This window comes from Melitaea cinxia, chromosome 12 (genome assembly GCF_905220565.1).
Source record: "Melitaea cinxia chromosome 12, ilMelCinx1.1, whole genome shotgun sequence".
In the NCBI taxonomy this organism is placed as follows: Eukaryota; Metazoa; Arthropoda; class Insecta; order Lepidoptera; family Nymphalidae; genus Melitaea; species Melitaea cinxia.
In genome coordinates, this window is record NC_059405.1 from 10,865,394 (window position 1) to 10,878,374 (window position 12,981).

At 29.9% G+C, this 12,981-nt stretch overlaps 1 protein-coding gene across 1 annotated transcript; it reads right to left on the bottom strand.

Annotated features, from left to right (window-relative positions):
• Nucleotides 1-5,162: 5,162 nt before the first annotated feature.
• LOC123658235 (protein takeout-like) lies at nucleotides 5,163-10,615 on the bottom strand. Its single transcript, XM_045593677.1, has 5 exons — nucleotides 10,555-10,615; nucleotides 10,085-10,310; nucleotides 7,700-7,854; nucleotides 5,821-5,976; nucleotides 5,163-5,560 (listed from the first exon to the last, which is right to left on the bottom strand). Exons 1-5 carry the CDS (start codon nucleotides 10,613-10,615, stop codon nucleotides 5,385-5,387), a joined length of 774 nt encoding a protein of 257 aa, XP_045449633.1. The 3' UTR covers nucleotides 5,163-5,384.
• Between the last annotated feature and the right edge of the window lie 2,366 nt (nucleotides 10,616-12,981).

Sequence of the window (12,981 nt, forward strand, 5' to 3'; positions counted from 1 at the left end):
TGACTGGGTGGACCGATTTCGATAAATTTTATTGTAATCGGTGGTGCGTATTATTTGGTCCCATTTAAATTTATTTGAGATCTAACAACTACTTTTCGAGTTATATCTAATAATGCGTTTTTACTTGACTATTTCTTCGTCGACCTACGTTGTATTATACCGCATAACTTTTTACTGGGTGTACCGATTTTGATGATTTTTAATTTAATCGAAAGCTGATGTTTATCATGTGGTCACATTTAAATTTTATCGAGATTTGATAACAACTTTTTGAGTAGTCTTTGATAACGCGTATTTACTCGACTATTTTTTCGTCTACCTACGCTGTATTACTTGTCGATGTAATTGACGTCGGTTTTTTTTTCGTTTGCGAGCAAATACCTATCGTAACCTGGCGCTTGTAATTGATTGAGATCTAACCAGTTTTTTGAGTGATCTCTAATAATGCGTATTTACTAGACTATTTTTTCCTCTGTTGCATATTACTTGTCGATATAATTGAGGGCGTTTTCAGTTTTCGTTTGCAAACAAACACAATTATTTATTTTTATTTATATCATAATTATGATAGTTTCAATATTCATGTCTTATTAATAGTGAATGTCAAGTTTTTTTTATTACTCTCCAAATGTATTTTACTTATCTTTGAATGAATCAAGTAAATTATATTAAAAAAATTGAATAAATAATTAAGAATGAGTTGATGTAACTTACTGAGATCTTTATTTCCAATAAAAATATATTTGATGTCGAATACGGCTTTTTGTATGTCGTATTTGTAGCGCAGTTGCTTCTCAAAAATTTTTATATAAGTATCGCCATCTTCTTTTTTTATCACAGTCACGGGTAAATTAAGGCTCACTGTCAGTTGTTCTGTAATAATAGTATGTATTTTAAATTTCATAGTACTATTAAAATATGCAATAATGGATTAGAATAAAATATGATCGTGATGAAAGTGATTTTGAATGTATGCATCAATAAAAAAAAAGTATGCATCAAAAAAATTGAACTTCAAGTCAAATATAAAAAATATAACAATATAATATATTTAAATGTAAGGACATAAAAACTAGAATATAAGAAAAATTGACAGACTATTTAAATATAAATTGAAGTAAAGTAAAAAGTCAGTATGAAATATACAAGTAAAGGAAAAAACAGTGTTTCTTTTTTTTTAATAAACAGCTTTCCGTTTTTTTTGCCGTATATACCATAAACTATTTGAAGGCTAGATGTGAGATCAATTATATTTATTACTAGGTGCTCCCGCAATTTCGTCCGCGTGAAATTTAATTAAATAGTTATTGTTTAGTTCACAAAGATATAAAATTTAAAAAAAAAATCAAAAATAAAAGTAGCCTAGGTTACTCCTTATTACATCTGTTATCTGCCAGTAAGTACCATCAAAATATGCTCAGCCGTTTCAGAGATTAGCCGGAATAAACAGACAGACAGACAGATAAAAATAAAAAAAAAACCTTATTTTGGTATAAGTATCGTGTATACATCCATATGCGTTTCGTAATATGCGGTTATTTTAATATTACAAACGGACACTTCAATTTTATTTATTTGTATAGATGTTTATAAGCTCTTGAATAACAAATAGTGACAAAAATACTATACCAAGTTTAACATTTCCATTTCCATGCCCACTAGATGAATTTGTTCCGAATATGTTCTGTAGCAATGAATTCGTGCCATCAAAGAAGAATTCACAACTGATTTTCAACTCATCGCATCTAATATCTTTCGATTCTAATTTATTCTCTAAATCGATACTGTATGAAAGTTATACAAACACTTTTAATTATATATAAATTATTAAATTCATATTTAAATTCCTGTCCCGAGCCTTGCCAGAAGCTCTAACAGTAAAGGGTAATAGCAATAAAATATACATTTCAGTAAAATTATTGATATACATAAATATATATATAAGATATAGATTTATATACTGATATAAGATAGATATAGCAGTATAAGTCTTGATGTAATTTCTTTTTTAATAAATAAATAAATAAATATCTTATAATATACACACACTGTCGTTTGTGCTTATAGTAAGCAACTTAATTCTTGTGGTATAGATAGCAGCCGACTGTTACAACTATTTTTATATATATTATTATATAGAAATCATACATATATAAATATATAAACACAATAAAGTAAAAAAAAAAAAACAATTTTATACCCAGACTAAGGCGGAAATCGAATCCGCAAACTGCGGTGCAAAAAGCAGGGCCACTACAAACTGCGCCAATGAGCTAGTCTAGTTTTAAAAGTCTAAGTATATTCAGATTTATTAATATTTCCTACATTAAAAACATTTAAATTATATATAAAATTTGAAAACTAAATAAAAATAAACTGAGTAAACTTCCTAAATATAATTTAGAACTTAATATTCAGTTATTTCATTTAAATACATCTTCTAATATAATTGGTTAAAAACAATAAAAGTTCTGTACAAAAATACAGAGGCTATTTATCTTATAAAAAAATCAAAACATTCTTACATTAGTAATATATGTGTAGCAGTATATAATATTCGTGACCTTTATATACTGCTATATACACAACACAAATCTCATATGAATATAAATATTATCAGCAACGCAATATTATTAAACTCAAAATATGTTTCATTATTCTAAGAACCTGAAGCTTATTATCATCATGGACCACAGCCAAAGCAGTATAAAATACTGTTTTGTTTATGGCTAATTACTAGCAAAATCACCTGCTTACTTTTTTTACACGTCTTTGGATTGACAGCCTGCCTTTCCGTCAAAAAAAAATAATTAAAAAAATAATAATAATAATTAGTGACATACCTAATTCTGTCGAATTCACATTTTGACAAACCCTCGATTGCACACTCTTTTATAGTCACAACAACTCCATCAATTTCAGGTACTGTGATATTTTTAAATATCATAGGATCTATAGGATCTATGTTAAGTCCTGGAATACCAATTGGTCCAAATAGTCGCAAACCTTTTTCATACTCTTTTTTCATGCATTGTTGATCCTTAAAGCTGCATATAGCTATAAGGTTACCTGAAATTAAAATAGTTAATAAACTAAACGTTACGTGTCTTTATTTTGCCCAAAATCTCCAGGATTGCTCCGCTAACTAACAATAAAACATGAAAATATCTGTATTTTTTTATTATTTATTTCATTCTTGAGGAAAAATATTTATTTATACACTTTATAAACATACAATTTCATTTAATATTATACTGTCAGTAAAAAAAACATTAATTGTTATTTAATTTATTTCTTAAATAAACATAATGTACGTGACTTACCATAAGCTGCCACATATGAGAATAATGAACATAATAACAGCACAAAACTCGTGGAGCGCATTTCGTGTGCTTTGAGTTGAAAGTAAATGATTACTACGAGTATATGCTAAATACAAAAATACGTATAAATTTACATCCAAGTTATTATAAAAAACAAATAGTAAAAAAAATATATTTGTGTGTATGTGTGTGTCTGTGTATTATGTAATTTTACAGACTGACCAACTTGTTTAGCAAAAGTAACTTAAATTTTTGGTAAGTTTTCGACCCTAAATACATAGCATGCTTGGCTGCTCAAGACAATGATGAAACCGGTTTCTTCTCATATTTACATTTATGTTATTTTTTTAGATATGTTAAGCTAATCAAGTCGCAATGTCACGGGACACAACATATGAATCACCCACTGCCAATATCTATACTAATATTATAAAGCTGAAGAGTTTGTTTGTTTGTTTGTTTGAACGCGCTAATCTCAGAAACCACTGGTCCATGTATCGAGGAAGGTTATAGGCTATATATCACGCTTTGATTAAAAAGACCAGAGCACCAATGAAGAATGTTTCAAAATCGGGGGTTCTTTTTTCCTTTTGAGAGCTTCCGCTGCGTGCGTAATGTGAAAACAGTTAAAGTTTCGCAAAAATTAAGTATGACAGAATTGATCCTCTTTAAAAAGTTCTAAAAAAAGTCCACGACAGCATATATCTATCTTTTAAGGTTGGCTCACTATAACCTTTTTTATGCTAATCAAGTTTGTTCTAAAATGATGCATTATTTGCGAAGATGTTTTTATAAACATGACATTTATCCTTATCAAAATAAATACGTTATTCATCACAAGTATTTAATTTAAAATATAATAGTCTTTTTCATAATTCGATTTCAATAAATATCTCAGGAGATATCGCAGTTTTAAAATAACATCGCAGCAAAACAATGATCAAGTAACGCGCGCGCTTCGCGGACGAAGTCGCGCGCAGAAGCTATATCTAATAAAAAAATTAGACACATGTGTTTGGAATTACTTAAAGAATACAGGTTTTTACTAGCTCCAGTACACGAACAAATTTCTTTGGGCACGCGTGGTGCCTGTATTTCCTGGTCATTAGATGGTAAATTCAAACTTGACGTTCTAGCTTTACATGAAAAATTGTTTGCACCGTCAAACTCTTTGATTTGTCAAGTCGCAGAGCCAGACATTATCTATTTCGAATTCTCGAGCTGTATTTAGGAGTAAATCCTATTTATTGCACATGTCTTGAAATGCACGTTTTGCATGCCACACTGCGACACATTCTCTGACGATCCGTTCTTTTCATTTTCGTAGTTACTATTATTATTATTTTAATCATCATTTCACGTACCGTACCGCAGTCTCTAATTTTTGTCTGTCTGTCTTTCTGTTGGCTTATCTTCGGAGCAGTTGAAACGATTTTTATGGGATAGTCATAAGAAGACAAAAAAGGTTGGGGGGCTAAACATAGGCTCCTTTTTATCCCGAAATTTCCGCTAAATCGGGGTTTTACGCGGGAAAAACCATGTTTACCGTGTCCGAGTACCTAACGCCTAGATAGATATGAAATACCCAAAACATTTTTTTTATTATTAAATACGACAATTTCTTTTTCTTTTCATTTTTCAAAACAAAAATGTTTAGATAATTGTGTTGAATTTTTATGGGGCAATCGTTAGAAGATATAGGAGATATAGCGATGAAGGTTATAGGCAACTACTTTCCTCAAATTAACGCGAGTGAAACCGCGGTGCACAGCTAGTAAATTTATAAAAGTCGCAAGATAGGTAAATAAAATTAATAGGTATTTAATAATATGAACATAATTATAATGATATGTTCTTTATATTATTATTTATTTCAACATCATATTATTATCTAGTATTAACGTAACCAAACACTTGTACAAAATCGCAATAATAAATCAAAAACTCTATCTTTAAAGCAGTTTTACAGTTTGAATGGCAAAAAATTTAACCAATTGTATTTTTGTCTGATTCTTCATAAAAACTATACTGCATCACTTATTGTATAAAAGTTCTAAACAACTAGTGTCTGACGTATGGTGTCAGGTCATCTAAAATGTAAAATTTAGTTGGAACTCTGTCGAAGAATTCTTTGGAATATTCCAATACTAATTCCGCAGCCTTATCGACGAAAGATGTTCCAAAGATTTGATTTAATGATTTCCAGCTAGTTTTAAGGAACTCCAAAAGGATTTGACCTGAAACGATTTAGATGATATAAAATATACTTGGAAAGCAACAGTAGAATAGAGTTTACAAACAATATTTTAGTATTGTTTTTGATCTGACGACATTAGGTTGATTAAAACTGTAACATACAAATAGACTAGTTCATAATCATCTATAAACAGTATTGAGGTTTTGTATACTTTAAATACTAATAATATATAATCTTCTTCTTCTTAGAAAATAAGTAAATGTATGAAATATAAATTAAAAGTAACAAAGTTTTACTCACTGACGTCAGTTTCTCCGATAAAAAGTTCTTGTATATCAAATTCTGCTTTCTCTACGCTATATGTGTAGTTTATTGTGTTGTGGAAAATGTTTATATAAGTGTCACCATCTTTTTCTATCACGGTGACTGGTATACTTAGGGTCATAGCCACTTGTTCTAAAAATATAACAATTATATTATATTTCAATAATTCTTGGCAACGAATCAATATTGAAATTAAAAAACAAATCATTCAAATAAGGGAGAGAATTAAATTTCAATGGAAACAATAGATAGGTATACCCGAGTAGAAAAAAGGTCAGGCTCAACCAGATCATGTATCTGGACCGGATCAGGATAGAATAAGGCATGCCTGATCCGGCAAGCTCTATCAGGACCAGGTCCGGTCCAGACAAGGATAGCCTGATATAAAATATAATCAAGTATGGTAAGGCATAGTGGATCAGGACCAGGTCCGGTCCAGACAAGGATAGCCTGATGTAAAATATAATCAAGTATGGTAAGGCATACTGGATCAGGACCAGGTCCGGTCCAGACAAGGCTAGCCTGATGTAAAATCTTACCAAGTATGGTAAGGCATACTGGATCAGGACCTGGTTCGGTCCAGATCAGGATGGCCTTAAAGAAATGACGCAAACTGAGCCTGAATCGCGCTATTAATGTTTTTAAGCGCACTTAGTATATATACAGTTATCAGGACAATCTAGCAGGGAGTCCATTTCTACACAGTGGAGCAGTCGTAAGTAATAGGAAATAGTAGTTAGTAGTTAACCATTAGAAGTTAATAAATACAATTTAATTAATAATAATAAATAATTAATAACATAAAAATAAAAAAATAAATTAACATTTAAAGTTAAAACATAAATAAATAATACATTGGAAAAAATAAACGGAAATAAATATTATAATAATTATGTTAATACATATTTATATCAATTCGCTTTTTTTTTGTTAAACAATTTTTTCAAAAATATACATTCGTGTTTTTTAAAAGGACCGAACCGAACCCGCTGATCAGGATGAGATGAGATTTCCTGATCAGGTCCAGATCAGGTTATCTCATCTCATCCTGATCAGGTCCAGACCAATCATCTGCGTTACATGCCTTATCTAGTCCTGATCAGGCATGCCTGGTCCGGTCCTTCTAAGGAAGACGAAAAAATTTCTACTCGGGTATAGCGTACCAGGAGTTAAAAGCGTTTGTTGGCTCTTTTAAATGTACTGATCTGTTGTACGTGAAAATATTTAGTTAAGTTAATATATTATTTTTATTGAAGTTAATATATTTATCTTTTTAGTTAATATATATATTATTTAAGTTAATATATTATTTTTATATATACTTTTTATGTTGTTTTTTGGTATGTTTTGAAGGGACATGACATATAAAATAAAATATATAAAAAACGAATGTGACAATAATTGTATTTGCTCGCAAACGAAAAAAACCGACTTCAATTACATCGACAAGTAATACAACGTAAGTAGATGAAAAAAATACCAAATGCACTAGTCGCAACTACGATTTTATGATTAGGGTTATCCTTATAAATACTATTTGATTAATAGCAAGGCGGTGTTGGGCAAAGGATTAATTTTAAATATTTGCATAACTATTATTAAAATAAGATCCTTTCTTCTTTTCTCCTTTTTATATATTATATTTAATAATTATTCACTTTGTGGGTCTTTGTTAACTATGAGATTTATAGCGATAACCCTTCAACAACTTGCCAAGCTTAGAGTTTCTTATGTGTCGGTTGTTTTGACGACAGTGTATCAAATGTTAATCTATCGTAACAAAACATTAACAATATTTTTGTAAATTCAACGTTATTTGATGGAAATACACGCTTATTCTTATACAAAAACATACCAAATTTAATCATTGCTTTTCCATGTCCGGATAATGAATCGGTTCCGAAAAATTTCTGCAGCTGTGGATTGAAACCTTCAAAATAAAATTCACCGTTAAGTTCTAACGCTTCACAGGCCAAATCTTGTGATCCTTCTTGCTTGTCTAAGTCAACACTAAAATAAAACACAATGTGTAAATAATAAACTAAAATTATTTCGTGTAAAACACTACAAAACGGAAGATGTGAAATAATCGCAATGTCTGATTAATGACTTTGATAGTATCTAAAATATTGTTAATTTTAGGAAAAACCCATTTTTTTGGTATCACAACGTCAAGGAATATAGTACTCTCTACCGAGAGCTAACTACTGCGACTGTATTATTTTGTGATTGATTGACTTGTAAAACTTGGAGGGTAGTTGTGTAAAATTTACTGTTAAGTTGTTACTGTTAAGTTGTTGTAATTATGCTACTGACTTATTATTGATATTGTGAGCGTACGATGTCCAATGCCGGTGTGCGGATAAATCAACGATGATTTTTGTCACACCGTTGAATGCTAATGTTTTTAGTTAAGATTCTTTGTATTTTAAATAAATAAAATAAAAATAAAATTATACATCTATATATTACCATCACTGATTCACAAAAAAATCTTAAAAATCACTGGATATATGAAATTTAGTTGGCTAAAATCGGTATATAAAATAATAAAATTAATTTTTCGCACTAAATACGACAAATTTATTGTAATACACGTCCAATAAGAATAAATTTTAATGATTTACTTCTGAGGGCGTCAAATAGGGGTTGAAAGAGTTTTTTATTTGTCATACAATCCGTCCGTACGTCATTTTTTTTAATTAGAAGCAAGAAACTTAATTTTTGCACTATCGATTAAAATTTTGGGAATATATATTTCAGCATTAGTGGACTGTCTACGCTTATAGCGATGAAATAGGAATTGAAAGTTTAAATGATAAATTCCTTATTTATCACTTAATGTAATTTTTATATCAATAATTTTATGCTATGATGTTTTGTCTAGCAATCAAAATTTTTCAACTTTATATATATATTTGTGTATGTATATGTATATGTGTATGGATATGTATGAATATTTATGTATGTATATGTTACTAGCTGGTACCCGCGACTTCGTCTGCGCAAAATTATTAAGTACTTCGAGAAGTTTATTACCTTCTCAATATCTGTTTTTATACCGAAATTCATCAAAATTGGTTCTGCAGCATAAAAATCAATTTGCTACACTACCAAATGAGCATTAGAAATATATTATCAATTTTTATTGTATTTATGGTTCACTGTTTTTGCGATAATGGCTTACTCATAAAAATTAACTATTTTATGCTGTCGCGGACTTTTTGTAGGACTTTTATTAAGATAAACATTTCTCTTGTATACGTCTAAACTCTACGGTTTTTGCAGCGTACGCCAGAATAGCTCGCAGATGGCAGACTTTTTCCGACTTACTTGACAATTATCATTATATTTTAGACAATTGGCACAATATCTTTAAAAATTATAGCCTATTTGTTATTCTAATGTGTAAGCTATATTATTGTAAACTTTCATTAAAATCCGTTCGGTAGTTTTTGCGTGAAAGAGGAACAAACATCCATACATTCATACATACAAACTTTCGCGTTTATAATATTAGTTGGATGTATATGTATGTTGTTTATATGTACGTGTATGAGTATAATATGTTCATAACATTTTTCGCCACATCCCACACTCCTTATTTAGTCCTCTGCCCAAAGATTGCCTGGAAGAGATCGCTGTATTAGCGATAAGGCCAGCTGTTGCAACTGATGAAAATTCTATTTTTATTTATATATAATTTGTAATACTGTTAAAACCTTGTATTGGTGTGTGAAAGTATAAATAAATAAATATGTCTAAATTAGTTATAGTAACAAAAAAGTATAATGTAAAAAGCGTAAGAACCTTCTTGTCTCCTTGGACTTTGATGTATGCACGTAAAAAATATATACATTACAATAAAATGAAGTATTTAATAGTGAGTATTTTTTCTTTTTCTTTTTTGCTCTCTCAACAAAACATATGTAAATACCTCCTTTAAAAACATATTTTAAGCTAAAAAAACTATTATAAAACTTGTGATTATATGATAATTTATTGAAGCAACTTAAGTTATCAAGGTTCTCAGAATATTTTGTTTCGAAAACCAATAAAATAATAAGGACTAGTTATTTATTTGTTTGAACAGGAACTGTAAAAAAAATTTTGAAATATAAAATATCGATAAAAATCAAAGACTATTTTTGGTAGATTTTTTGAAGATGTAATAATAATAAATATTAAAACGCTAATTATATATTTAGATTTATGAATTTACGACATTTTTGTAACATACCTTAATCTTTTCACGTTACACTTTGTGAAACCCTTGATACTACCACTTGTTATAATTAGCTTGATTGAATCCAAAACATTTAATGTAACATTTGTCAGCTCCAAGGGGTCTATAGGGCCCACATTCAGTTCTGGGATTCCAGTAGAACCCACGTCATTCAGGACTTTTAAAAATATTTTTGTTATACATTTTCCGTCGTTTATATGGCATTTTGTTAAAGTGTCCACTGAAAATTAAACAATTTGTAAAATACCGACTGACAAAACACTAAACCGCACATTATTTCAATATTGAAAAGTACCGATCATTTTATAGAGATTACTTAAATTGTTGACAGTAAGGTAGGAAGTAGTGCCTTTAGAGCTAAGAACTATATCGAACATAGGAAGAGGAAGGAATTATATAAATATATTGGACTCTTAAATATGAAATGCAGAGTATTTAGTTTCTTAAATATATTTATAACTCACCGTAACTTGCATCAGAATATACTAATGAACACGATAATAACAGGAAACTTAACGCGATCATTTTGTGTTCTTGAATTAAATAAAATAATAAGCATGTGCTTAACTTAATATATAGCAGCTAAATTAAAAAAAAATTTATTCCTTTTATGGTAATTACTTTACCTAATTGAATAAATTGTACCTCTGGTCCTATAATATAAATTGAGATTTTTATTATAATAAACAAAAATATTTACTAATATAAAAATATAATTTCTATTCAGAGCGAGAGAGAGAAAAAGAGGGTATTGTTGTGAAGTGTCATTGTTAAGGAGTTATTTTATGTTTCGTTACATAACAAAAAATTAATACATGTATTAATTTTTTTAAAGTGAAAACGTATCAATTGTTTTACTTTATTATAAATTTTAGCACTTTTTTATTATATTTAAAAAAAATATATTTTTTATTATTATTATCCTTTTTTCAATGCCAAATTGCATAACCTGTAGTTTAAATTTAATGAAATTCATGTAGTTTAATTTTTAACTAGATATTTTTATGAAATTGAACTAATTAGTGCTTAATTTATAAATTATTATGATTACATTATTCGATTTTTTATATAGCTTTTGAGTAGGCAGTTTCTTGAAAGTAAAAAGCGATTTAGCTTCCTTATCGTCTTTTGGCAGTTTATTGTACAGTTTGGTACCTTCGAACATTACAAATCTCTTCCCATCATAACCATTGTTTAATATCATCAATATACATCATAAATCTTTGTTTAATATTTTACGTATCAATAAGCAATTATAATAAATACTAGCGACCCGCCCCGGCTTCGCACAGGTGCAATACTGATACTAAATATACTACAGAATGTCTTTATTTATAGTGTGAAGCTAGCTTATGACATGGTTATTAACATAATAACAACAACATTCAAATATGCGTCGTAAGATTACACGTTGTTACAGAATGCGTTGAAGAAATAAAGGTTCACTGCTCGTTCCCCGTAGGTGATAGCGTGATAATATGTAGCCTACATGTTGACCCGACTTCTTAATAATATTCGTGCCAAATTTGAAGTAAATCCATGCAGTACTTTTTGAGTTTATCCCGGACATACATACAGACAAACAGACAAACTGACAAAAATTCTAAAAACTATATTTTTGACTTCGGTATCGATTGTCACAACCCAAGTATTCCTTAAAAAAAATATTCAATTTACAGTTTTGACTTTCCGACCATTTTATTATATGTATAGATTGTTATAGAAGTTTAATGAACATTCATAAGATCAGTTTCCTTGTAAATTTTTTGCTTGAAGGTGAAAAAATTACATTTAAATAAAAAATTTGTTAATTTATTTTGTGCTACTTGTAAAAGTTCTAAGTTTGTATTTGCCGCTGAAATGCCTTTTTCTAAAGCTTCTCACAGCATCGATAGAACTATATGAATTAACCAAATTAGGATAGTACAGGTTTTCTAATGATACCATTATATGGTTTGATAGGCACTTTAAGAATGCTATGTGACAGCCGAATGCCCGTTCGCATAAAGGGACGAGTATACAAAACAGCCGTCAGACCAGCCATGACATACGGAGCTGAATGCTGGCCTCTCAAAAAGCAGCACGAAAACCAACTGCACTGCGCAGAGATGAAGATGCTCAGGTGGGCAGGTGGGGTGACTAGGCTGGACCAAGTCAGAAACACACATATACGAGGAACCTTCAAAGTAAGACCTATCCCAGAAAAACTACAGGAGAGCCGCCTGCGGTGGTACGGACACATTATGAGGCGACCATCTGACCACATGACCAGAAAAGTGCTGGATATTAAAACTAAGCCCCGAGGACGAGGAAGACCCCGAATCACATGGATCGCTGTAGTAAATAAGAACCTCAAACAAGCCCAAGTCACCAAAGAGAAGACCCAGGACCGTGCTGTCTGGAGGCACATGATACGGAGGGCCGACCCCAAATGAAATGGGAAAGAGCCAGGCAAAGAAAGAAAGAAGGCACTTTAAGAATCGTATACAAGCAGTTGAATTAATTAACAATCAATAAAATGTATTTCAAGTACAAAATTATTAAAAAGCGGTGCTCCACAAGGTTCAGTTCTTGCTCCAACACTTTTTACTATATACAGCGTAGCTATTATAAGCATCATAAAACATCTAACATTGTAAATATCATCAATATGTCGATGATTTACAAATTGATATTTCCAACCATCAAATAGCCATGAAGCAATACAAAAACTAAATGAATAACTTAGCTAGGATCAAGCATGACATTAAATGGTCTTATTTGAATCGGGGACAAATCAAACTTTTTAATTTTAGGTTTGAAAAAGCACATGACTCATATTTATTTTTATGTTATTTTATGATATTTCGAATCTAGTTACAATTTTCATTAAAAAAAAATATCATATTAAA